The 27879-nt window shown below is 38.9% G+C and overlaps 1 protein-coding gene across 4 annotated transcripts in view; it reads left to right on the top strand.

Moving 5' to 3' along the window:
* The first annotated feature begins 3023 nt into the window (after nt 1-3023).
* The window catches only part of grip1 (glutamate receptor interacting protein 1), a 285619-nt gene continuing 260763 nt past the window's right edge, over nt 3024-27879 (top strand). For 2 of the 4 annotated variants that reach the window (XM_031898925.1, XM_031898921.1), the window contains exon 1: nt 3024-3349. In XM_031898925.1, the coding sequence (XP_031754785.1) occupies nt 3295-3349 (55 nt within the window). In that variant the 5' untranslated portion in view covers nt 3024-3294. The remainder of the gene's footprint in view (nt 3350-27879) is intronic. The other 2 variants (XM_018092250.2, XM_012959909.3) reach the window with 2 other exon arrangements.

Genomic DNA, 27879 nt, shown 5'->3' with positions numbered 1-27879 from the left:
GAGCGTCAAAAGAATAGTCGCGGCGTCAAAATAAATAGTCACGCGTCAAAAGAATAGTCACGGGCGACAAATTTTTTTTACATGCGACATTTTCATCGTTTCGCAAATCTTTTGAAAGATTTGCAAATTTTTCACTGAAGCAAAACGGGACAGATTCGCTCCTCACTACACGTTGCACCACAGACTGTCCAGGAGTTGGCAGATGCTTTAGTCCAGGTCTGGGAGGAGATCCCTCAGGAGACCATCCGCCACCTCATCAGCATGCCAAGGCATTGTAGGGAGGTCATACAGGCACGTGGAGGCCACACACACTACTGAGCCTCATTTTGACTTGTTTTAAGGACATTACATCAAAGTTGGATCAGCCTGTAGTTTTTTTTTCCACTTTAATTTCAAGTGGGACTCCAAATGAATCAGTTGGATGTGGACCCACTCCCCTGTTCTCACTTCATTTAGGGGACTTCAGATGTGACAGTGGTTCAACCCAAATCTTATTCCAGAGGTTTTCAGACATCCTGGGTTTGCCATCCAACATTTGGCAGGCTTTGTGCTATAAACTGAAGCTGTGCATGATAACTACTTCCCATTATTTTTTGAACATCAACAAAAAAGAAATAAACCTAAAATTGCAAAGTGTCAAGTGGGCAGGTATTTTATTGATATTGACCATTCAATAGTGGACATTACTGCAAAATCTGTTTTTTTTCTCTGATACCAAGAGAATACCACTGGCTTATGCAGCATTCTGATTGCAAAGCTTTACACAGCATGAGCAGGGAGACGAGTGTAATGTTTGTTGCTACTTTGTTGAGGATGAAGCAAAAATTAACACCAGAAAGACCCATCTCTTCTGTGCTTTTCCAAAGCTTTTCTGCTTTCGGTTCATTGAGGGGGAAGAAATCACAGCCTATCACATGATCATTCCAGTCAGTGGAAGGAAATAAAGATGCTTCAGGGCAAAGCATGCAATAATGTAGTAAGTTCAGAGATGTACAGTTTGCCAGAGACTGTGGGTGAGTATGAACGAGTATGAGCATGCTCATTCCACTCTATCCTATATTTGGCCCCTCTGCATACATGTTCCTTGATGTAAGTGGTATGTATGTAAACAGTGCAGTTTTCCAATCACCATGCTTTTCAATCCCTTTTCCCATATCCACACCACAAATGTTCCTTCTATAACAGCTGCAGTTGAAGATCCATTATGAACATTTTCTTTAAAATCTTACCAGAAATGTGTGCAAATATTGGACTACTGGAATTGAAAATATACTTCAATTTTGCAAGCAAATCATTGCATGGCAGAAACATATAAAAATATACCAAAAAAAAGTTTTGCACTCACTGACGAAAAATAGTGATATCAGCATCATTTGGTGCATGAAGGGACAGGGTCGGACTGAGGGGTGCAGGGCCCACCGGGGCTCCCGCCCCAGGGGCCCTGCAGATGCCCCAGCCGTGTCCCCTAACCCCCCCCAGGGGCCCCCCTAACCCCCCCGCAGGGCCCCCACCTGAAGTCCTCCCCGAGCGTGTATAAATTGAACGCGTCGGGGAGGAACAGTCAGTAGAGGGAGCGCCGGCAAAGGTCGGACTGGGCCGCTGGGGCCCACTAGGGCCGGGGCCCACCGGGATTTTTCCCGGTGTCCCGGTGGCCCAGTCCGACCCTGTGAAGGGATGGGCTTTGAGTTGAAGTGTGTACACACTAAAACCCCATTTCATTCATCACAGTAGTTCCTCTTCCTTTCTTTATAAATCACCAGAGAGCCTGGCCCAACCTGTGGCACTGCACTACCAGGCCATTCGCTTGGAAACAAGAAGAAAACAGGAATGATGTCATAGGCAGTATCGAGAGAAAACAACCTAGAGGAAACAAAGAAATTTCTGTATTACAGTAAAAATGTATATAAAAATAAACTGCAGCTGTAAAGCTGGTTACAAGCGTTGATGTTTTTATTCAATATCAGTGAGAGAACCCCTTAAGCTGGCCATACATGCACGGATAATATCATACGAAACCCCGTTTCGTACGATATTCGGTGCGTGTATGGCAAGTCGGCGAGTCGACCGATATCGCAGGAGGCTGCTGATGTCGACTCACCGATCGACCAGGTTAAAAGATTTTGATCGGGCGCCATAGAAGACGCCTGATCAAAATCTGCTGTCAGGGCTGAATCGGCAGAAGGAGGTAGAAATCCTATTGTTTCTACCTCCTTATCTGCCGTTTCAGCCCTGAACGGTTAGTGCCATTTGTAGATCGGAAATCGCCACGTGTGGCCACCTTTAGTGGAACTTTTGCAGACAAAAAAAATGTACAAAACCATTTATGTGTTCAGGGATTTGATTAAATAGGACTTCTACTACATTGTTTCAAGAACCAGAAAAGATAAAAAAATGTATATCCATTGAACATCAACATTTTGGAAAGCTAATTAGAACCATACTTCATTATACAAAAAGACGTTTTTGGCTGGAGATCCCCGTTATTTAGCCGCCAGGCTCACTGGGCAGATCTAGGAGTTTGGCGAATGTTTTAGAATTCCAAATCACAGGAACACATTTTTCTAAAAGTGGACCGGCTTATTATGCCGCACTCATTTGCAAAACTAAACTGAAAAAGTTACATATTACAAAAGTCCACTATGCCCGTGAGTGTGTGTGTGGTATACATGCAGGCAGGCAGGCAGGTGTGGGTACCGCATTGGCACGGTGCCTGGGGAAGGGGTTAACTGAGGAGAAGGCGAGGCGCTGGCACTACAGAGGAGTGACTGCTGCTTTCTAGGCATGAATGAGCTGTCCGTGGCTGCCAGCGAAGGTAAGAAAAACCGGCAAAGGCTCCCGTGTGTCACCTCTTTCCTTGGCACAAGCATCATCGATTTTTCTCACCCTGGTCAGTCAGCTGGAAGGGGGCGGTACACGGCAGAAAAGAGAACCAAACTGAAAAGCATGCCCGGCAGGCACAGGGAAGCTACACGGGTATCAGCACTGAGCCCCACCCTCTCCGGTGAGTGAAGTTGGAGCCCCCGCCTCCTGCTCCTGCCTCCCTCCCCCTTTTAGTCCTGTGCTTCTCTCGCTCTCTGCACTTGTTCCTCCTACTCCAGTGCCTTCCGTGTGCTGCCGCCCCTCCTGCCGCTGCCCGGAGCCACCCGTCATTCCCCCCATCAAGCCATCACCCAGAAGCACAGACAAGAAAGGAGCTAGGTAGAGCCGGCTTTGTAGCGCTTCCCCTGGGACTCCAACCTGCTATGTGCCAAAGGTGCAGTAACCCCTGAAGGAGAGAAGCGCAAATCTGGGAACATGCCGGGCTGGAAGAAAAACATTCCCATCTGCCTGCAAGCGGAGCAGGAGCGAGGTGAGGGGGCACGCAGGGGGAGGGCAGCGCAAAGCATGGGACACTTGCAAGTGCAAGCACTAGGCATACCGCTACCCAGAATTCCCTGGGGCGGCCTCAAACCGTGTCTTCTTTCATTATGTGTGAGGGGAGAACTTGTGTTTTTGCATTCAGGTGGAAAAAAAAGAGTGGCATAAATTCTAGCTATATAGAACTGTTACAAGGAAAGCTTTCTGGACTCAAAAGTCTCTTCTGGCTGACATTTCTTTTGCAAGAATTTTTCTCTAGTCAGATACATCTAGAAAGTTGTTCTTACACAGAAGGCGTATGGGGGGGGGGTGATAGAAATTTTTGGTACATGAAAAGATGCAGCCATGCTATATGCTATATGCTATATGCTATATGCTATATGTCAGTGTGCTCTGGTCACCACAATGTTCCCAAATAAAATGAGCTCAAGGGTGCTCCTTTACTGCTCCATAATATGTACATGTGTTAGTGCCTAATGGGCTTTGATGGTACTTGGCAAGGTGCCTGTCTCAGCAAAACTGTGTAAGAGGCAGGTGCTGCCACTAGCATCCTTCTCATCAGTTTGCATGGAGTGCTAAAGAGATGCTCATTAGTCCTGCATAACTCTTCAGATGTTCTTTCCAGAGCTAAATTGTTCAGCACACAGTCGACTACTCATAGAGGACTTTCATTATTAACATTATTAGCAAGCATTTATCAAGTGGAAACATATTTGGCAGTGCTTTACAATTTAAGAGTGTATACAGCAAACATACACATTCCATACAGATTCTGATATAAGAGGCAAAGAAGGCCTTAGTAATAAAAGCTTGCAATTATTAGATCGTGCAGTTGCACTAAAAGTAGGACTATGTTTATATATTCGTGATTTTTAAAGAACAAAGACAGGTTATATTGACAGGCCAGGTGTTCAGTATATAGTAAGCATCTCTTGGATCTGCATTGTTTTATGTTACTAGGTGCACAATTTAAACCTGTCAATACTGTTAAACTACACCCCCATTACTGGGCGTTGTAATGCAACCACTGTAGATCAGAGTGTTAATAATAAAATAAATGTGGTCACAAATATCCATAGCTCACAGGATAAAAGATCTCTCTCCTTTAAAGCTCCGCTCAAAAAGCATGCTAGTTATTCTGTGCTAAACGTTTTTTGATAGGTAGTCCATCTTAGCCCAGCCCATCGAGCATGTTTCATTTATTCAGCTCCTTTTAGCAAAGCCCTTATATTGTGCGTGTGTGCCTTACCCCTCTAAGTAAATGATTTATGTGGCAAGGGACTTTGCCATATACATGTGTATTGTTGCTGTCGTGTTGGATTTGATGTGCTTTGCCTGGGCTTTGCTAAGTTATTGCACTGTGCAGTGTGATGGCAACTATTAAGTACCAATGAGACCTAGACTGTTGTCTCTGAGGTGAAGTTCATCCCTGACAACAAGGATGAAGGATTTTCTAGGCTGCAAAAAATAATTGGTGTGTGTTTTTTCTTCCTTCTAAACTAATGTTTTTTTTAATACTTGTTTACCTTCAACATACTGATCACCCAAACATTTGCTTTATTCTTGTGCTTGTGTTACAGAAACTGTTTTTTGTTCTTACAAGAACTGTATGACCTTGTACTGTAAAAAAAAAAAAAAAAAAAAAAAACTGGCTAAAAAATTTACTTTCTGTATTATTCTTGAATTAAATACATATTTAGTGGACACTTAAAATATTTTAAAGTTCCTGGTCTGCGCAATTGCATTTTTAATTTTCTTGTGTAATTTACTCTTTAATGTCCTAATGCATTATAACAATATGTAAAAATGTGTATATAAATTCATAATGCAACATCACCAGAGTGATAATTTTACTATAACTTTTGGAAAATTGAGTGAAAAAAGAGATTTAAAAGGATGTTACAGTTCATAAAGGGTTGTTTTTTTTATGTAAATGAAGGTCATTTTATTTTTGAGTAATTTCAAGTGCCACCTATACACCTATCAAGTCACACATGATAGCACATAGCCCAGATAAGTGGTGGTCTGTGGTGCACAGAGATTCATCGGTACACTGGTTATAAGTTGGTATTGTCAACATCAGGGGTCCCCAACCTTTTTCACCTGTGAGCCACATTCAAATGTAACAATAATTGGGGAGCAACACAAGCATGAAATACATTCCTGGGGTGTCAAATAAGGACTATTTAGTAGCCCCTATGTGGACTGGCAGCTTTCAGGAGTCTCTGTTTGGCAGTACACATGGGTTTTGTGCACCCAAAACTTGCCTCCAGTTCAGGAATTTAAAAATAAATACCTGCTTTGAGGCCACTGGGAGCAACATCCAAGGGGTTGATGAGCAGCATGTTGCTCACGAGCCACTGGTTGGTCTATATCAAGCCAAAACAGTGTAAGAGTATCAATGGTGATGAACCTCTCTCCTGTATAGCTCAGATTCAACATGCTTGTAGGCAGACACATACTACAGCTGTCCCTGAATTCAGAGTTTTTAAATAGTGTTCTACTCTCACCCATTACTTAAACTTTGCCTTTAAAAGCTGGGCTACATTTAAAAAATGTTTACAATACTCAATTGGCAAGGCATCTTTAACTGTTCATTTTAAAAGTTCATTTTATTGCCCTCCGTTTGAGCCTTTAGAAAAGAAAGGCGTTATGTTCCCTTATGCTTTTTATTCACCCTGCATGCAGGAGAAAGCATCAGCATTTTTATGCCACCTTATGTTTGGATACAGATTGGGCTAATAATCTGGAAATTGTGTCAACTGGTACACTTATGCTTTTAAAGATTCTATGATTTCTAAAAGTGCTGTAAATTTAGATTTAGAAAAGAAGTCTGTTATTTCTCTATGCTGTTTAAAGAGTAACTGCAATGATCAGATATTAAACTATAATTTTGTTGCCCCATTACTAGTATGATATGTGTGTTCTAGGTGCAATATATGCATGCAGTCTTTATATATTAAAGCAGTCCTTGTGTTATATATCTGGGGGTAGATTAGTACATAAGGGGTGTAGTGGAATTGGTCATTAAGTTTTCTTTGTGAGTTATTGGGGAGTCCCTTTAAAGGGAGGCTCTAAGTGATTAACAAGTGCTTTTTATATACTGAGTGGAAGTGCCATTAAGGTTCAAAGAATGTATTTGATATTTATCCTTTAAAGGAGAAAGAAAGGTAAAAACTAAGTAAGCTTTATCAGAAAGGTCTATGTAAATACAGCCATAAGCACTCACAGAAATGCTGCACTGACTTCTCTATGAAAAGATATCTTGTGTCTGTAATTCATGTGCCAGAGACACACAGCTCTCCTGCTCCCCCTCCCTCAAGAATGCTAAGAACTCACTCCCCCCCCCTTTGGAATGTGGATCTGAGCCAATCAGCAGGAAGCTGACTCATAGGGGCACATTTACTAATGCACAAATGGACCAAAAGCGTCCGAATGAGGTTTTTCGTAATGATCGGTATTTTTGCGGCTTTTTCGTCGCCGTCGTGACTTTTTCGTATGTTCCGCGTTTTTTTCATCGCCGTTACGACTTTATCGTATATTTTCTGCGACTTTTTCGTCGCCGTCGCGAAAAAATCGCATTGGTTTTTCCGCCGTTTACAATTGCTCAATACGAAAAAATTGTGATGCCGACGAAAAAGTTGTGCAAAATACGATAAAGTTGTGACGCCGCCGAAAAAATTGCGCAAAATACGAAAAAAACGCGATGGCGACGAAAAAAGTAGCAACATTTTCGTTTCCAATCCGATTTTTTCCCATTTGGGATTCAGATTCGTGGATTAGTAAATGTGCCCCATAGTCTTACTAACTGAGCATGTTCACTTGATCTGGGTGTGTGTGCAGGAGCGAGACATTATGGGAACTTTCTTTACACAGCTCAGCGTTTTTTCTTCCTGTTTGGATTCTGATCATATGAACAGGTGAAATTTGGGGAGACTTAAGGGCACTATTGAGACAACTGAAGGTATGCCTGCAGCTTGAGATTAACTCTTTATTAGCCTTTCCTTCTCCTTTAATGATAATTAGGATTTCTGTGTTGTCTGACTATTTTTCAACTATCTTTAAACTAAAAGATTATTTAAAAGAGTTTATATACCATAAGATGTTATTTGCGTGAACGGAAATCTTCCAAAAGTGTTATTTTTCTACGTTTAAATCTTTACATGCAAAGATGTGCCTATTTGATGGAAAAGTTGGAGCATAATTTGCAATATTTACTATGCAAATGGTTAGTAAAATTGTGTAGTACAGGTGTAGGACCTATTCTCCAGTATCTGCAGGACCTGGAGTTTCCCAGATAAGGGGTCTTTCAATACTTTGGATCTCCATACCTAAAAAAAAAACATTAGTTGAACCCAGTAGGATTGTTTTGCCTCAATAAGGATCAATTATATCTTAGCTGGGATCAAGTACAAAGAACTGTTTACAGAGAAAAAGAAATTCATTTGTAAAACTTTAAATTATTTCATAAAAATGGAGTCTATGGGAAATGGGCTTTCCATAATTCAGAGCTTTTCAGATAACAGGTTTCTGAATAACAAATCCCATACCTTTTTTATAGGCATGCCCTGATCTAATTGTTTATCAGTGGCCCAAATAGAAGTGTCAAGTACTGTAGGTGAACCTGTTAATTACATGCCTATGGTTAATATACACAAGCCAATGTGATTTATTGGAGCTATCAGATTAATGGAGAACTAAACTCTAGAATTAAATATTGCTTTAAATGCCATATTTTATATACTAAACGTGTTGTACTAGCCTAAAGGTTCAGCACCTCTATAATAGAAATGATCCAGGCCTTTAAATTTGTCACAGGAGCTCCCCATCTTGGATGTTGTAAGAAGTGTCAGTGGCACTCGCATGCTCAGTGTGCTCTGGGCAGCTGTTGAGACGTTAAGCTTAGGGGTCATCTCAAATCACCAAGCAGAAAATAAGGGTGTCATAGAAGCTGATTCTACAGGGCAGATTGCTAAATTCTGATTCAAATTGCAATATGTAAATGCAGTATATAGTCAGTCGCTCCCTAAGCTTAGGTAACTGATACCGGCACAGAGCATGTGCAGTGAATCAGCAGAAAAGAAGATGGGGAGCTTCTTGGGGCATCTTTAGGGGCACAGACCTTCCCTGCTTAAGGGCTGTGGTAGAGCTGGGCGGTATGACCAAAAATTTATATCACGGTATTTTTCAAAGTTATATCGGTGTCACGGTATTTGACGGTATTTTTTTTTTTCCATGCATGATTAGGTGTTAACCCCATTTCCTAATAAATTAGAGAATAATTACTGCAGTATTGAAAATCAGGCAAGCGAAGGATCGGCAACAGAAAGTCGTAAGGTAAATCAGGCAGGCTTAGTTTCCCAGGCAAGGCCGCAGACAACATAGCACAGGAGGAGGCGTTTGATAGCTTTAAATACCCCCCCACGCATGCGCAGAACTGGCGCCGTCAGCGTGTCACGGACGTGCACGCTTTGACATGTACGTGCGCTTTGACGCACGCGCACCTGGACATGCGTGCGCAACGTCCCGCGGACAACGGGACGCGCGCGAGACCGGCCCGCAGGAGTGAGTACCCTGACACCCCGGTATTGCGGTATCTGAAAAATGAATATAGTTTTAAAAAAAAAAAAAAAAACACCGGTATTCGGTATTAAATGGTATATCGCCCAGCCCTAGGCTGTGGTGTCCTTGGTCTGTTACAGAATCTGAAAACATAATATGTAGCATTTCTGCTCTATTTCTTTAGTAAAGTTTTAGTTCCTCTTTAATGTTCGTTGAGGTTTGATGAATTAAAATAATTCACACTAATGGGCAAAAGTAATAAAAGGTGCAGATTTGCTTCAGGTCTAATCAACTATAACAACCAATCACCATGTAGCATTTACTGATTACCTTTTTAAGAGGAAACAATTTATTGGTTTCTATGGGGCAAACTTAACCCCATGTCAGTGCTGTCCAACATCTGTGTTACCGAGGGCCGAATGATTCTGGCCTACATGGTGGAGGGCCGATAATGGAAGCTAGTTTTCACCACTCCCATTTTATAAACTGCACCCACTTCAAACCATACCCATGTTATCACAAAAACTTTTAAGACCAAACCCACATTAATGGTGGTAGCACAGCAAAAACCCAAATGGTTGGTGCTCACTGTATATCACCCTTCATTCATATGTGAAAGAATTATATTATGTCATATTAAGACACACCCCTAAATCCATTTGCCTCCTCTTCCTCCACTGTGGATAGCACAACAACCCCCAGCATATTATTACATACCTTAGGGACCATATAATGACTTCCAAATGCATAGGGCAGGCAGAGTATGACACACAGGCAGGGTAAGGCATACAGAGTATGGAACACACAGGCTGTACTTTGCCCTATGCTGCCCGTGTGTGCCATACTCTGCCTGCCCTATCCTGCCTGTGTGTGCCATACTCTGCCTGCCCTATCCTGCCTGTGTGTGCCATACTCTGCCTTCCCTATGCTGCCTGTGTGTGCCATACTCTGCCTGCCCTATCCTGCCTGTGTGTGCCATACTCTGCCTTCCCTATGCTGCCTGTAACTGCTAACAGTTTACATACTGTGAACAGATAAAAGGGATTGAGTCATTTCTTAGGGGCTGATTTACTAACCCACGAATTCGAATCCGAACATTTTGTGACTTTTTCGTATTTTTTGCGATTTTTTTCGGCGCCTTTACGACTTTTCGGAAATTATCGCGACTTTTTCGTTACCAATACGATATGCGCAAAAAAACGCGAGTTTTTCGTAGCCATTCCGAAAGTTGCGATTTTTTCGTAGCGTTAAAACTTGCGCGAAAAGTTGCGCTTTTTTCGTAGCGTTAAAACTTAAAAGGCGCAACGTTTTGCGCAAGTTTTAACACTATGAAAAAATCGCAACTTTTTGCGCAAGTTTTAACGCAACTTTCGGAATGGCTACGAAAAACTCGGGTTTTTCCGCAAAAATCGTATTGGTAACGAAAAAGTCGCGATAATTTTCCGAAAAAATACCGATCATTACGAAAAAAACGCAATCGGACGCATTCGGCCCGTTCGTGAGTAAGTAAATGGGCCCCTTAGTGTTAATGTCTTACAGTCTTCTACATGGGAAAAGGCCACAGCGTCTATTTGTCACATGATTTTTGTATGCTTATTGTTGGTACCAGCTTTCATTGCAAACATTACTTTTTAAGTTATGCCATGATGGTGCTTATTTTGGGATATAGCCATTATGCACCTTTAATAACAACCCCAACGCACTGATTATTTTAAGAGCATATGAAAGTTGTGCTGTTTTTCACTTTAAATCATAAGAGTAACCAATAAATAACCTTCAAACTTGGCATTAGTTGCTGCTGAAAAACTAACTTATTTTATGTTACAGTTTCTTAAATGTCATGGTTGGCAAGTTCCTAATCACAAATATTTTTTTTTTTGCCTCCTCTACCAGAAAATGTGTTCTATTAACTTTTAAGGTGATAAGCCTATAACAATAATTTAAAAAGGCTGATGCAGTACACAATATTGCTTTTTGATATATTGAAAATGTACATGTCTGGCCATATTTGATGAATCACCGGGTGGAATACTCTTTTGGAACTGTAGTATACACATGCTAATTTGTTCTGCTACTGCTTGAGTTGCAAGTGCTTGGTTTTGTTAATTTATCTGGTGTTGGAGTAAAAATGGCTGAGTTCTCTATTTTTCCAAATTCCATTTTCTTGGAATAGTGACTGTAATAGAAACTGTATTTAAAAAAAACAAAAAAAAAACAACTTTAACACCTATGGCACACATGACATGTTTTATCCACACGTTTAAAAATTGCCAGCAGAGAAAGGGAAGATTTCTCATGCATCTGTCCTGTATCTGAAGTGATAGGAATTAATGACATCCGCCTGTCACTGCACTGGTCAGAAAATGCAAACACAAGCGGACAGAGAGAACTCTGCTTGCCATAGGCCTAAGTCAGTCTGAGGGGCCCCATACGTAGGCGCTGTCTACTTAGAAACACTGCTTATTATATTTGATTTTGCTGATGTTACAATTCATTACCTTTTTAATAGGAGAAGAATATTTTTAAAAAATATAGTAGAACCCTCATTTTAAGTTTTTTAGGGGACCAGAAAAAAATGGTGCAAAATCTGGGAAAATGTAAAATCAGGGAAGTTTATTATGTTATATATTAGTGGGACCACAAAACAATGGTGTAAAATGCAGAAAAACCTAAAATTAGTGGATGTAAAAATGAGGTTTCACTGTAAGCAGAAAAGTATGAGAATAACCTATGACAAAATACTGGGCAAATAAGGGGGGATGAATCCCAAAACAATCATAGTTAACAATCATATTTTGTAGTTGCAGTTGCCGGCAGTTGCAGGCAGTGAATGAATTAGATCAAGTACAGTATAAATGATTATGAAGAGGGTTTATTATGTTAAGTGAAGCAATAAAGATTCTGACAGGTTAAAGATATGCCAGCTTTGCTTCTTTTCAATGAAATCAGTGTATATTTTTCTCATATTTTCTGTTTCATGAACTTATATGGAATTATTAGGAGGTTTGATATAATTTATGTGATGGAAAAGTTATTTGCACTGCAACTAAACAAGACAAACTGAATGCTGTTTGCAAATCATGGATGTAAAATACATCATATTTTGAATCCAAAAACGTTTTATAAAAGGCCATTTATAAATGTTCTGTTCTCTTTTAAGTTCTCAGTATTTTTTAAGATGATTTCCGCATAATACCTGTTGAGATTTGGCTGTTGAAAATATATACATATATATGCATAAACAGCATGCAAGGCTGAGATGAGTAGCACTGAAAGTTATATATGTTTCTTTTCTTGTACAGGTATTACGTACATGAGGTTTAATACATTTAGTAATTTTACTTATATTTACTTAGAAGGTTTTGGTGCTTTGGCCTTACTTTTTTATTTAATCTTCAGTTTACATTTCTGAAACTGGAAGAAGGAAAGTTAAGATCACAAAAAATAATTTTAATAAAGGGTTCAGAATTTATCATAACACTATTTTTCAATATGTTTGATCTGAGCAACTTCTCAAGGCAGTCAGGTTATTGTACTTTTTTTACATGTAGAGACAAGACTGTTCATATCAGTAAGAGTATTATTACCATTACACTGGCCATCTTCTGAAGCACTCTGTTGAGAACTGCAGGAGCTTACTATCAGTGTTGTGCTGCTTTGTTGGCTGCCATATTGTTGAACCATATTACTTTAGTTCCCTGCTTTGATTTCCATAATTGTATACCTAGTTGTGCACTGGCAATGGACTTTGTGCCAGTTTACAGTAGGCATGTTCCTGCTTTCTGATCACAGAACAGGGCATGACCCAATATGTTGGCCATCAGAAGAGCAGCACAACTCTGCATTTCTCTCATAAAAGGATACAGTGATCTCCTTGCAGTTCTAAATAATGTGGTTCATGTGCAGCCTGAGTAATGGAGGTAAATTGAAAAAAGGGCAATAAGCTGCCAACTCTTAAAGGGGCTGAGTTGTCAGCATTTAAGTCGCCTTAATATGCTTATTATTTACCCCCATTATCTGAGCAGTAGTGTAAAAAAGGGACAGCTTGAAACTTTTGTGTCAGATGGTATTGTTTTATTATTAAAGAAAAAAGGAAATTGTTTTTAAAAATTTAAATTATCTGATTAAAATTAAGTCTATAGGAGATGACCTTCCCATAATTAGGGACTTTCTGGTTAATGTGTTTCCAGCTAAGTGCTGTATTTTGTTACCCATCCTAATTTTACCTTTTCTAATGTATTTCTATTAATTCTGATTGGAAAATGGGAGCATTTTAGGCCATGCCTAAGTCTAATATCATTGCATCCATCCTCTCTACTATTCCACTTACCCCCATATGTAATAAAAGTTTTTCAAGGTGCAGTAATCCATAGCATTGTTTACATTTATTAGGGTGACTTGTAAACACTATTGACTGCTGGATGATTAGACCTGTAGCCAACTTGACTTTTTTATAACATGACCCCCTTAGATTCCACACACCTTTTGGGTAAACCTTGACCTTTTTGGGGTCTAAGAATCAGGATTGTACTTTTTTTTTTATAGATCTCTTAATAATATGAAGGGACATGGACAAAAAAACCCCATCAATTTTATTCACAAGAAAATAGTTAAAGTTATAAACCAGGGTTGAGCCACACATTGCTTCTCTTCAAAGAGGGAGCACTGTTGTAGATTAAAGGAACAGTAACACCAAAAAATGAAAGAGCTTTAAAGCAATAAAAATATAATGCACTGTTGCCCTGCACTCGTAAAACTGGTGTGTTTGCTACAGTAACACTACTATAATTTATATAATAAGCTGCTGTGTAGCCACAGGGGCAGCCATTCAAGCTGGAAAAAAGGAGAAAAGGCACAGGTTACATAGCAGATAACAGATAAGTTCTGTAGAATACAATAGTGTTTTATCTGTTATCTGCTACGTGCCTGTGCCTTTTCTCCTTTGAATGGCTTCCTCCATGGCTACATAGCAGCTTATTTATATAAATTATAGTAGACTTTCTGAAGTAAACACACAACTTTTACCAGTGCAGGGCAGCAGCTCATTATATTTTAGTTACTTTTATACACTTTCATTTTTTGGTGTTACTGTTCCTTTAACAATACGCTGAGGGCTGCATGTTAACTAATGCACCTATACTATGCATGCTAAACATATGATAGCCTTACCCATAAGATCTTACATTTTATGAAAGATTTTTAGATTCATGCTTGCTTACATTTCTGTTTCATTACAATACTTTTAATTGGTACAATGTTATAGTGTCACTTGCACAAACGCGTTGCTCTTGTGGATTATTTATGAAGTCTGTTCTCTGATCATTATTTTTAACATGGCAGCCCTGTTTGAGAATGACATCTCCACACTTTGCTTTCCCATGTATTCATGATGATGCCTGTATAAGAAATGAAGACAAATAAATTGCAAATGAGAATCATGCTGCAGTGGGAGAGATCTAAATTGATATTCACTGAATCAAAAAGAAATCAAACCAGATGTCAGTTTGATTAAGGCAGTGCGTGACTTAAAGGTCTAAAGAATCCTCCGGCTTCTTGTGTACTTAACAGTGTCTCCACTGCTGTTATTTTCCTCAATTGCAAGATGTCTTGCTTTCTGTAATATTGCTGATAACTGTGCTTCATAAAGACTCAAGTATTTTTGTAATTTTCTTTAACAGTTGTAGCCTTGGATTTTTGGCTGTGATTTCTAAGGACCAGATTATATATTTTGTTTCTTTGCTCTTTAGCAATGTAGGAAATAAGTGATGTATCTAAGCATATTCTGTTGTGTCAAACAAACATATAATAAGTTATAGTTGGATTCACCTAGTATAAGGGTTACCGCACTGTGGGTCTGGTTTCAAGGGGTCTTGCTGTAGTATATGGAGGGGCACAGTTTGAAAGCCAGGGTGAAACTGGTGGGCAAATATATTCTCTTACATTTGCATCTGTGATTCTAGTTTTGTTAGATAATGTTCTGACCAAATGCAAGACTAAACAGCCATAAAAACAGTGGTTTAAACATTGCAGCTTAAGTTGCACATCCTAAATGCTATTGTCAAATCCAAGAAAAAACATTCAATCCAAATCTTATAATAATGAGAGAGTCCCTGTCTACTCGAAAGAGTAGACATTTTCAAGATATTCCTCACTGAATCACTGGTCAATTGATTGACAACAGTAAAATTCACTTCTAATTTCATAACTATAAATAGCATTTTTGTTATATCTCTCTGGATTTTCTCTCTCATCGTACAGGTTTCTTATGTAAAAAATGCTGTCAGTACAGTGATTAGAATCCACTGATAAAGTATATATACAGTACACCATTCTTGTGAGAAAATACTGAGACTTTGTTTTCTCTTTTATAACCAATGGCAGGGAACATATTGCCCCCCTTTTTAATGCTGCATCCTAGCATCTCAAGAGTTTTCTGTCAGTAAGCAGAATGTCCCAGTTTTGGCTCAGACGTACTGGTTTTCAGTTAGAAACATGTAACATACGAAGTGTTTATTTCAAGATTTTTATCTTTGAATTATAACTTCATATGCTGTTGTTTTTTGTCTTGAAGTTAAAGTGCTTTGCTAATTTCCTCCCTTGTGCCCCCCCTTAGATATTCTATTTTTGGGGAACCATAATCAAAATGTGTTCGACTTGCCGCTGTGGATCACGTGTAATATTTTACCATGGTCGTGTTTCAATGGTTTGTGCACCCTATTAAATTTAAAATTAAATAGGTTCTTTGACAAAAACATCTGCTTCTGAAATACCAAATCGTAACAAAACTGTACAGCAGTAAAAGAAGACTAATTCAGTAGGCTGCAAAATCTCTCTCTTTAAAGGGAAACGAAAGGTAAAGTCACTTGGGGGTGCCAAAATGTTAGGCACCCCCAAGTGACTTTAACCGCTTACCTCGTACCCCGGGCTGGTGCCCCTGTTGGGAGAAAACAGCACCAGCCCGGGGCACCTGGAGCGCAGCGCTTCCGTGTTCTGGCTTCCTCTTCCTGAATGCCAGCGGTGGGCGCATGCGCAGTAGAGTGAAAAGCCGACTTTAATGTTTAAGTTCGGCTTTTCTCTCTACTGCGCATGCGCGCGCAGCGAAACAAGAGGAAGGAAGCGCCTGCAGCTACCCCGGGCTGGTGCTGTTCCCTCCTCACAGGGGCACCAGCCCGGGGTAAAAGGTAGGTGGTCAAAGTCACTTGGGGGTGCCTAACATTTTGGCACCCCCAAGTGACTTTGACTTTCTTTTCCCTTTAAGTGGCTGAGTTAACAGCCGATTTCTGCCTTTATGTAGCGGATTCGTTCACTGCTACTAAGACTATAAACTGATAAACTTCTGGTTTGTCATCCTTGGTGTCTGCATTTCAGGTAATAAAATGGAATAATTTTATTTGTTTTTATATAAGTTAATGAACTGAAGTCTCTGAATTGGGTAATGTAATTGGGCATGCTAAACCAGTTTACTGCTTTATGTGATGAAGAACAAAATGTGTTCAGAATCCTTGACAATGTACTTTAATAAGAGACTTTACCCCTAAAGACTGTTCTTAATAGTTTTCTCATTCTAAATTGTTTATAAAACAGCACATATTGGGTGCTCAATTCAGTAGGGAATTAAATACAAAAAATCTAAAGAGATATGGAAGAAGAGGGTAACTGATTATCCCATAATTTCTCTAATGGAGGCACTGGAGAATATTAGGTAAAATGCATGACACCACATGGCAGATGGTGAGCTGAATATTGAATGTTACTTTCTATGTGTTCTTACATCTGATACTGGGTGACAGGTTTCACTCTTTCTTCTTTTTTTCTTCTTTCTGTTTTTATTGGTGATCAGTTTACTTTGGTAATATTTGTGAGATGTTTGTGATTTCCTACCAGTGATCTGGAATCTTTGTTTACAAAGACATTTAAAAGTAAAAAAAAAATGAAATGCAAGGACGGGCATTTGGTATTTAAAATATGCAAGATGCTTGTATCTTAATTAAGGAGAATCTACGCCACGAAAGGCCATTAAAATCTTGTTGTAAAAGTAAAACTTGTTTTTTTATAAAGAGGTTGTTAGGGTCCCATGTAGATGGTTTTGTTTATTCTTATACTCCGGTCCGGATTTACATATCTGGCGCCCCTAGGCCCTGTCTCCCAGTACGAAGGGGATCCATGCATGGAGGACAGCACTTCCCCCACTGCTTCGGGCCTAATTTAGTTGCGGCTGGGCAGCATGCCGCCCCCAAAAGTCCTGCTGCCTTAGGCCTGGGTCTTTGTTGCCTTGCCACAAATGCAGGCCTGCTAGAAGACAACTAGAGCAATAGTTTTTATGCATTTTAGGTTGAAGCTTCCATTTATAGCCCAATGTTTGTTAAGAAATTAACCCAGAACCCCAGTGCTGCTAAACAGTGATAAATCATTATGCCATCAAACTATAGTTTCTAATGTTATACACTTTCAGCAAGGTTTTTTTTTTTATATAAATTTGTGGCTTTAGTACCAACTCCAGAAATACTTTATTCCAAAGTTGCTTACCCTTTTTACCTTTTACTTGGCAACAAATGAAATATAAAATAAGATTTTAAAATACACATCTGAAAGGATGCATCCAATGAAAATATGCAATTTCAAGTGCTGATTGCTTGTAAAAATGTAATTTGGAAGGCAGCCATGCGCATATCTGAAGAGACCGCTAACAGTGCGTAACCGTACTGGAGCTTCAGATATTTAGTTTAAAAAGAACAGTCAGAATCTGAACTCTCTCTTAAAATACATTGTACAAAGGTATTACATTATTGTAATGTGAAAGAAAAAATAGCTGTGAACAACTTTTACTGGAGAGAAAATGCTAAGAGTATGTGTGGCTGTCCAAGGGATTAATAGTCATTTTTAGTTGTTAGTCTGTTAAGCCATATGCATAACCAGTACCCTCTAGCTTCTCTAAGTAAACTTACATATTTATTAATTATGACATTAATTATCTGGAAATGTAACTTTTCATTCATACCAAAAACCAGTTGCAATTATTTTTAATAGATCTAGTTCTAATAATTATGGATGGATGGGTGACTCCAAAGGAAATTCATAAGAGATCATAACAAAGGTCCAGGACCTGATGGTATTCCTCCAGGGTACTAAAAGAGATTAGCTCTGTGATTTAAAACCTTTTACTTAATTTTTCACGATTTCTTGAGTTCTGCCATGGTGCTGAGAGAGTGGTGTGATGCCACTATTAAAAAATGGTTCTGTTCTCAGCCTGAAAATGATAGGCCTGTTTGACATCAGTGAAAGGAAAGATTTTAGAAGGGGTGATAAAGGGTAAGATACTTGAATACATAAATCACAATACTTAGACTTTGCTACCGCATTTGCTACAGTACCAGCAGTATGACTCAGTACGGTGTTGTTAGTGAATTACCGCAGGGGTCAGTCCTTGGACCTGAGCTTTTTAAATTGTTTATTTAAGGGGGTTGTTCACCTTTAAGTTAACTTTTAGTATGATGTAGAGAGTAATATTCTGAGACAATTTAGTAGATATTAGTAGATAGGTAATCTACTAATAGATAATATATATAGATCTACTAATAGATGATAGATAATAGACAGGTAGCAGGGGGTCTTTTTTTTCCCATAGAAACGCAATGAACCAGAGGCAACTTCTTTAGACTTGAGGAACTGAACTTTAATTGGGAGCAGCAGTTCTTTAAGTTCTACTTGGAATAAGGTCCTCAGTGGGGTCCCTCAGGGTTCTGTACTGGGTCCACTTTTGTTTAATTTGTTCATAAATGACTTAGGGGAGGGTATTATGAGTAATGTATCAGTGTTTGCAGATGACACAAAACTCTGCAGACCAGTCAATTCTATCCAGGATGTGACATCCCTGCAGCAGGATCTTGACCAACTGGCAATCTGGGCAGCTAAGTGGCAGATGAGATTTAATGTGGATAAATGTAAGGTCATGCACCTGGGATGTAAAAATATGCAAGCCCCGTATACCCTTAATGGGACTGCACTAGGCAAATCCATAATGGAGAAGGACCTTGGAGTCCTTGTAGATAATAAACTTGGCTGTAGCAAGCAATGCCAGGCAGCAGCTGCAAGGGCAAACAAGGTTTTGAGCTGTATTAAAAGGGGTATAGATTCACGGGAGGAGGGGGTTATTCTTCCCCTTTACAGAGCACTGGTAAGGCCCCATCTAGAATATGCTGTTCAGTTTTGGTCTCCAGTGCTCAAACGGGACATTACTGAGTTAGAGAGGGTCCAGAGAAGGGCAGCTAAGCTGGTAAAGGGTATGGAAAGTCTCAGTTATGAAGAAAGACTGGCCAAGTTGGGTCTGTTTACACTGGAGAAGAGGCGCTTAAGAGGTGACATGATAACTATGTATAAATATATAAAGGGATCATATAATAACCTTTCTAATGTTTTATTTACCAGTAGGTCCTTCCAACGGACACGAGGGCACCCACTCCGTTTAGAAGAAGGGAGGTTCCATTTAAACATTCGGAAAGGATTTTTTACAGTGAGAGCTGTGAAGTTGTGGAATTCCCTCCCCGAATCAGTCGTGCTGGCTGATACATTATATAACTTTAAGAAGGGGCTGGATGGATTCTTAGCAAGTGAGGGAATACAGGGTTATGGGAGATAGCTCTTAGTACTAGTTGATCCAGGGACTGGTCCGATTGCCATCTTGGAGTCAGGAAGGAATTTTTTCCCCTCTGTGGCAAATTAGAGAGGCTTCAGATGGGGTTTTTTGCCTTCCTCTGGATCAACATTCTTTAACATAATAAAGATCACAACATTTTAGGATGATCACAATTATCCAGTCTACATTTATTCATTTTTATTCTTCAGTTTAGCATTTTATATAGTTCTTTATATTTTATATAGTTCTTAAGGGTGAAGACACACAGTACTGAGAATTGTCTCTGGGAAAAACACACATAGAGACAATTATTGGTAAGTGATCAGCATTCTCTATTTCTGTAGCTGCTACTAGTAGCTCTGTGTGTCTTCACCCTTGTATGTATGTATATCTTTATTTATAAAGCACTACTTATATACACAGTGCTGTACAGTAGTTATAGTTCTTTATAAAGGTAGCCTCCATTCATTCTGCATTCCATCTACTGAAGGATTTCATTTTCCAGCCTAAGCCAACTACTAATTATAATATTATTATTGGTTTTGAATTGAGGTTCTAAATAGCAAATCTTATTGTGCTGTTATGGGATCCCTTGCTGAAACCCAGAATCCAAAAATTTGTGAGACTGAGACCATTTCCCATAGATGATTTGTATTTGGTCAGTGCTTTGATATAAAAAAGAATTTGTTTTTTTTCTGAAACTCAAAATGCTAGATAGTGTTTAAAATACTGCTGAAAGGTAGTTTTTTGTGCAGAAATATATATACAAGTCAAACTAAATCAAACAGTGCTTTCATAAATGTGTTCAAGCAGCTTGCTCATACTGACTTTTTCACTTTTCTGTTCAGAGATTAAAAAGACCCTCAAGCTTTATCATCACAAGGGAAGGAGCTGCATTCTTAAACCTAGTGTAATTCAATTCTTTCTTGACCCTATTATTAGTAGGGAAAGAGATCAAAGGTTACTCTAGGATACGGTAGATGCACCCATTGTTATGTATGTCTAATAACAACAACATTTTATTTCCTATACTACTTCTCCAGTGTTTTTGTTCCACCCGCAGTGCTTAGCCAACAATATGGCATAATTATTAATACATCATATAGTTACTCTGTTTGGATTGCTACCTTTCCTTGTTTTAGTAATTAGCAGAACATGAGGCTACGTGGTTAGTGACATAATTGTATCTTTGTCCAACTTCTAATCCCTTTGTCACATGGATGGCCATGCTTTTTGGCCTCAAATCAACATTATTTGGCTTCTGTGTTTTTGACTTTGTTCATATTGGCACTGGAGACAGGAAATGTTTTGTGTTCTCTGGGTTGAATAAATCTAAAGTAAATAAATTGCTGAAATGCTTTTTTGTAGGGAGTACTTATTTGATGGTTAATAATAATAACTAGAAAGGGAAGTTTGAAAACAAAACGGGAAGTCACTGAATGGGCTCTTCCCACTTTTTCTAACCTTGGACCAGAGTTATATAGTAAAAACCACTGTGCAAAGTTTGGGGACCCTGGTTTTAATAGTGTCTGAATGGCAGCAGTTTAAATTTCCCCACTGAAAGTCAACGAGTGACATCTGATTGGCTGTTTGTGACTCCGCCCCCTTTTTCTAACCTGGAACTGCAGTTACCCAGTGACTAACTCTGAAAAGTTTAGTGACCCTAGGATTAATAGTCAAAGAACGGCAGCAGTTTAAATTTAAACCAGTAAAAGTCAGTAGGTAATTTGTGATTGGTGTTTGGTGGGTGTGTCTACTTTTTCTAACCTCGAGTTGACAGTGGGCATCCTGGCATAAATAGTGCGAGAATGACAGGATTTTAAATTTAAGCCAATAAAATTCAATGGATGAAATCTGACTGGCTGTTAGTGGCCCAACCCACTTTTCATATTTTTGAACTGCAGTGACCAACTTTGCAAAGTTTGGGGACTCAGGCATAAAAATTGTGAAACTGACAGCATTTTACACTTCACCATTGAAAGTAAATAGCTGAAATGTGATTGGCTGTTGGTGGCTCTGCCCACTTTTTTCCAACTTTGAAGGCAAATACCCAGTGATTAACTCTGGAATTAATATTTAAATAATGGCATCAGTTTAAATATTGCAATATTGAAGAATTAAGTCTGCAAAAAAGTCAAAAATACAAATCTTTATTATAATCCATAAAAAAATCATACCCCATGTATGCAGCCTAACACATTTCATGCTAATCTAACACTTCATCATAGGCCTATGATGAAGTGCTAGATTAACATGAGACACAATTTTTTCCCCTCTTTTGGTCACTAGAGGGCTGAGCCTGCATTATTTATAATACTTACCGTATATACACGAGTATAAGCCGATCCGAATATAAGCTGAGGTACCTAATTTTATCTAAGAAAACTGGAAAAACTTATTGACTTATTGAGTATAAGCCTAGGGTGGGAAATGCAGCAGCTACTGCTAAGTTTAAATAATCAAATAAATAATAAAAGGACACTCAGCATGATCCCCTGTGAACTAGTCATGTCTATGTAAATAAGCAAAGACAGCTGTTACATCCCAATAATACCAACCATCACTTACTGGGTATGCTGTTAAAGGTATCAGGTTCTGCTACATGGTTGTTAACAAAGCTTACAATCCCTTGGGTGCCAAAACAATATCATAGTTCTGGGCAGTAATGCAGCAAACCCAGAACTGTCTGGCATTGCTTAAGACACATAAAAATTACAAGCCAATAAAGCATAAAGAATGGCAGCAGGTTGAATTTCCCCATTGAAAGTCAATAGGTAAAATTGGCTGTTGTTGGCTCCGCCCACTTTTTCTTACCTTCAACCACAGTTACCTGGTGCCTATTGCTGCAAAGTTTGGGGACCCTGATGTTATTACTGTGAGAATGGCAGCAGGTTGGATTTCCACCAAGTCAATAGGTAAAATCTCATTGGCTGTTCACAGCTCCGCCCACTTTTGGGCATCCAATAATCATCATATTTTCATTCAGGCTGACCCCCTGACTATGTGATTCAAGTTTTGGGAGTGTGGCCTCAAAGCTGTAAGATTGGCAGCAGTGTCAATTTCCCCATAAAAGTCAATGGGTGAAATTGGGGTATTCGGTGTTCGTCACAAAAAGACGGGGGGCAGTATCTCTTAGAAAAGCACAAGCAACCTGCTCCACTATAGGGTGAAGAAGTGTGGAGAGTTTGGGTGTTGTACCCCTAAAACTGTAGGAGGAGTAGCATTTAGAAAATGGGGGGCAATAAGAAGAAGAAGAAAAAGTGGAAGAATAGGCTGAAGTCGAAGAACAGTATGTTGGGTTTTTCAACCCAACATAATAATAATAATAAATGTGTGTTACACTTGTGTCTGCCTGTCAGTTTGGATAATTCTGATGACTACTGAAAAAAAATATCTAAGATGGCAGCTTAGAGTGAGTAGGGCACGGCTATTTTTGTTGTGCTACTATCGCATTATATGCCATACCTGATCATTTTCCCCCAATCTACCCAAATCTGCCAAGACCAGACCAGAATTATCAATACCTAGATAATGTTTCAGGAAACACCAAAAAATCTAAACACATATTTTATCTGTTCTAGAAATTCTGCAGTGACCCAAGGTAATAAGTACATTTGGTAGTTGTGTATACCCTGAAATTAGTTATACTATTTAATTTTGTGAAATCTAATCATTTTTTTATTAAATTACAGCAACTGCTGTATTTTAGGTTCCTCTGTTTCTTCTTATTTTACTTGGCTCAGTCCTGTGCTAATAAAGAGTCACTAGTAGGGATATGAGCCACAGCATTCTGTAGCAGAGTATAAGGACTACTAAATTTAATGAGATTCTCTGATATATAGATATATTCTCAGAGATATAGAGCTACTGTAGGTCTCTATGTAGCCTGTCCATAGGTTGGTATTACTACCGCAATTGTGATGTTGTTGAACTATTACTGCTGAAGAAAAGGGTTTTTTTTCTTTAAGAGACTTTTGCTGTCCTGGATCTCAAGCTGCAGATGCATAAATAACAGAAATTATGGGCATTCATATCTGTGTCTGTTTTCTGTGGGTTATGCTTTTTTCCTCTTTAAGGGCCAAACCTACCACATACACTCCAAGATCAGTTGATACACTACTCCATACATGTGGGAAGTGACTTTGGTATTACTTTTGCAGAACTTAAAGGACATGTAAAGCCTACATTTGCCTACAATGTATATCAGTTGAGCATGTCTCCCCCACCCAAATGGCATCATTTGTACTGCATAAATCCCCTCCGCTTGACAACACCATCAAATTTTCCTAAAGCAAATAGCAGCTTTCACCTGGTGGCCATTTTTCCTCTGATACATAATCAGATATATTTAGATCTGCAAACAGCATACACACACACAGACCCTTATTCAGCATACATTTCATCAAGAATACAGGCGCACACAGGCAGAACTGTCTCTGATAAAAATTCTGCTTTGTTTGAGCTGAGTTTAGGAGAGGAAGTTAGGAAAAAAAATTGAAGCAGACAGCTAGAGCTGAGTTTCTATGGGAACCAGCAATGCCATCTCTTCACTGGCTGCTAGAATGGAGGGCGTGTTTAGTAATCTAAGCTTAGAACAACTGAGCATGCCCACAAGCCAGAAATCAAAGCAAATTCCTAAGGGAGAGGCCGAGTGGGTTACAGGAGGAGAAGGAAATCTTAAGTGATTAAGGGGATGCTGCAGCCTTACTATTAACCTCTGGACAACCAGAGTGGCAGGTATTGAAAGATTTCAAAGAGGTTTACATGTTGTTTAAGTAACTCCCTGTTTCCACTATTACTATATACAGAGAATACTAACATTGTACCATGGTGGTTAGTTTTTCTTGAACACAGAGGCATCCCTAGAGCCACAATATTGCTCACCTAACTAGGAAATAAATTTATTGAAATGCTTTTCAAGATGTAACTGAATGCATCAGCTTTGGTAAAGATAGCATGGCCTGAAGAGAAGTTCTCTGTGCTAATAACTCTACTGATTACAAAATCAGGAGAAACGGATTTTGCACTTTGTAAACAGCTTCCGCTGATTAGACTTGGAATAACCTGCATTATTGCATTCAGATCAGTTTTCTTTTTACATTGCCTCATGAGCCTTTATGGTGATTTGGCTCTTTCAAAGGAGCATGTTTGTAATTTCATCAGGCAATATAGAACTGAATGTTACTGGGTATCTTAAAATACTCCTAAGAAAATTAAAGAGATACTATACCCCTGAACATTGCAGGTTCAGGGGTATATATAAAATAGCCTATATGTATCAATTTCATGGAACAGATATGTAGTCATTGGAGAATCCCATAATAAATTATTTAGCTTTTTTCAGATACCCATTTTTGTAATTTCAGCAGCTACTATATAATGAATAGGATAGGGCCTGCATAGAAAGATAAGTAAATAAAGGTAACAATAGAAATAAAATTGTTACTTTACAAAGGAACAGTTTGTGACTTGTGGTTGCAGTTTCTGTGACTTTTCTGCAACTTTTTTTTGTTTCTGCTTTGTCGGTTCAGATCTTTTAATAAATGACTGACATTCATGGAAATTATTTTTTTCATGGTTTCAAACAAATGAAAATCTGGAAAAAAAAAAACAGTTTTGGTAAATCCCCCTTAAAGGAGAAGGCAAGGCTAAGTCACTTGGGGTTTCAAAATCTTAGGCACCCCCAAGTGAATTTAATGGCTTACCTCTTACCCTGGGCTGGTGCCCCTGTTAGGAGAAAATCACCAGCCGGGGTACCTGGAGCGTAGCGCTTCCTGCTTCCTTCATTTTTCAAAATCCCTGGGCCGGCGCATGCACATTAGAGTGAAAAGCCAACTCTTTTGTTAAAGTTCAGCTCTTCACTCTACTGCGCATGCGCAAGCGTGGGAAGAAGGAAGAGGAGACGCTCACAGCTATCCCGGCTGGTGCTGTTTTCTCATAACAGGGGCACCAGCCCGGGGTAAAAGGAAAGCGATTAAATTCACTTGGGGGTGCCTAACATTTTGGCACCCCAAGTGACTTAGCCTTTCCTTCTCCTTTAAATGTGCCTCTTTAGGCACTTTTGCAAATGACAGATATTATGTTTTTACTGGTATCTGGTATATGTGCATTTTAGAATGCTGATCAAGTGCATAGTTATAAAAAGTCTAAACTTACCTACTTGTCTATTAACTCATAGTAACTAATTAGAAGTGTTATTTCAAGCAGCAGATCAGTATCAGAAACCTGCTGAATGGTTGCAATGGGTTAATAGACAATTAGCAAATTTTGTACTGTTTTATCAAATTACTCTATTATGGTCACTGACACTTTGACCTTCAAAAAGGACAGTTCAGCTAAAAGCAGGGCTTCTCCTGTCATAGGCTTGTCCTGTGTCAGCATGTGTGTGAGATATTGGGAGTGCCTGGGAGTTCACAGTGCCCCCTGTAAGGGCTTGCATTACAAATGTGTTCCTTCTCTGTGTTTGCTTGTCTGTAAATATCATATATACCCGTATTTTTTGTACCTTTAGAAATGTAATTCTTAGTAACACACTGAAGATGTGACCGAAGATTCTTGTAGTCAGGCCCAGACTAGCAATCTGTGGACTCTGGAAAATGCTGTAAGATGCCATAGACAGTCCCTATTTAGTGGGCCAGTGAGGGGCTGTTTGGGCTTTTGCGTACCTGAAATGCCAGGGCCTATTATGAAGTCTCAGTAGACTTGTTTGTTGTATATGAATATAGTGGTTATATTTTTACAAAGTGATTTTCAGTAAAGAGCAGACTGTCAGACATGCTTCTGACAATTTTTAATGCTGAAGTGCTTTTCCTTGTACGGCCGAAATGTTAATAACAAGCTTCATCCCTGTTTGTAAAAAAAAAAAAAAAAAATATGTATATACCTTTTCTGCAAAGCTATATTGGGGATAGATGTGCAGCGCTTCCCCTCTTAAGCAAGTTAGAGATGGTTTCAGATGGGTTTTTTACCTTTAAATTTGAACTTGACAGACATATGTCTTATATACTATTGTAACTTTGTGTAATACCACAGATCATTATATTTTTTTTTTTGTGCAGTTGTCATCAAAGAACAATGTTAAGTTAATTATGGTTACTTATTTTAATCCCTTTTCATATACCCCTTTTTTGTAAATCATTTTGATTCCTCTGAGCTGAGAAGTAGTTGTTTAGTGTATTAGTGCTGAAAAATTTGTACTGTCACATTAGTAGTCATATTGTTGTTTCTAGAATCCTGACTGGTTCGTATTGGCCTCACGTGCATTAAAAAGCCTTGCAGGCATTTTATATAAAGAGCAAAATGGTTCCTCAAAATCCACACCTGCCTGCGGCTTAGGAGATGATAATGCCATATGAATTTTAATGAAGTCCTGCGCATAGCTATTTAGTCTAGTATTATGAGCTTACATAATAGGTTGGATTTGGTGTGGTTTTGTATCCGTATTCTAGTACATTGTTGATTGTTCACTGTATTAACTGTGATAGATAATTTACATCACATTATAGAAAATATAAAGTTTTTTTTTTATGTGTGTCATATATTTTATGACAAGCACTGAAGCTCCCGTGTTTTTTCTTTTAGCCATTTGTGTACAGCTTATTTACATGTTAAATGATAAAACAGTGAAATAAATTCAAAGTAATATTCCATTGTGATCTACCCAATTATCAGTTCTGCTTCCATCCTATGACTATAAACGCAGGCGCAAAGCAGTGAGGGAGTGGTATTAGATTATCATACATCTGACAGAACTAAATAAGTAAATACATTTCCAAAGGTGGCACAATACTCTTGTTTTGAATCAAGAAGAGATTTTCTGCACAGATGCTACAATTTAGTAATTCTAGGGATTTACATTACATACCTCCCAACATTTGAAAAATGCAAAGAGGGACAAAAAGAAATGCAGCGCACAGCACCATTTTTGTGACATCAACCCCTAAACACCACCACGTAGGGGGTACTGTTTGGGACTGTGGGTTGAGCTGTTAAAATCAGGACTGTCCTGTGACGATTGGGACAGTTGGAAGGTATGACACTATGATATTCTAATTAAAAACAATTTTGTTTTAAAATTCATGTAGACACTGCTTTTTAGCTACTTTTCTACTTTTTGTAACTGGTAGTTTTTACATTTCACTTATATATGGAACAGAGTAAGTTGTCATACAACAAGGAAAAGTGTATAGTCCCATGCCCTGACAAAGTTTACAATGTACCACTCCTGCATCAGGAAAAGACACACACTAGGTCCATTGAATTGGATTTTTAAGTAACAGGCCTAGGAACCGCTAAAGATATCTGACCTCAGATAGCTTAAACTCAGG

The sequence above is a fragment of the Xenopus tropicalis genome, chromosome 3, assembly GCF_000004195.4.
Source record: "Xenopus tropicalis strain Nigerian chromosome 3, UCB_Xtro_10.0, whole genome shotgun sequence".
Taxonomy (NCBI): domain Eukaryota; kingdom Metazoa; phylum Chordata; class Amphibia; order Anura; family Pipidae; genus Xenopus; species Xenopus tropicalis.
The sequence above is the reverse complement of the archived record's forward strand: the minus strand, read 5'-3'. Positions and strand labels throughout refer to the sequence as shown.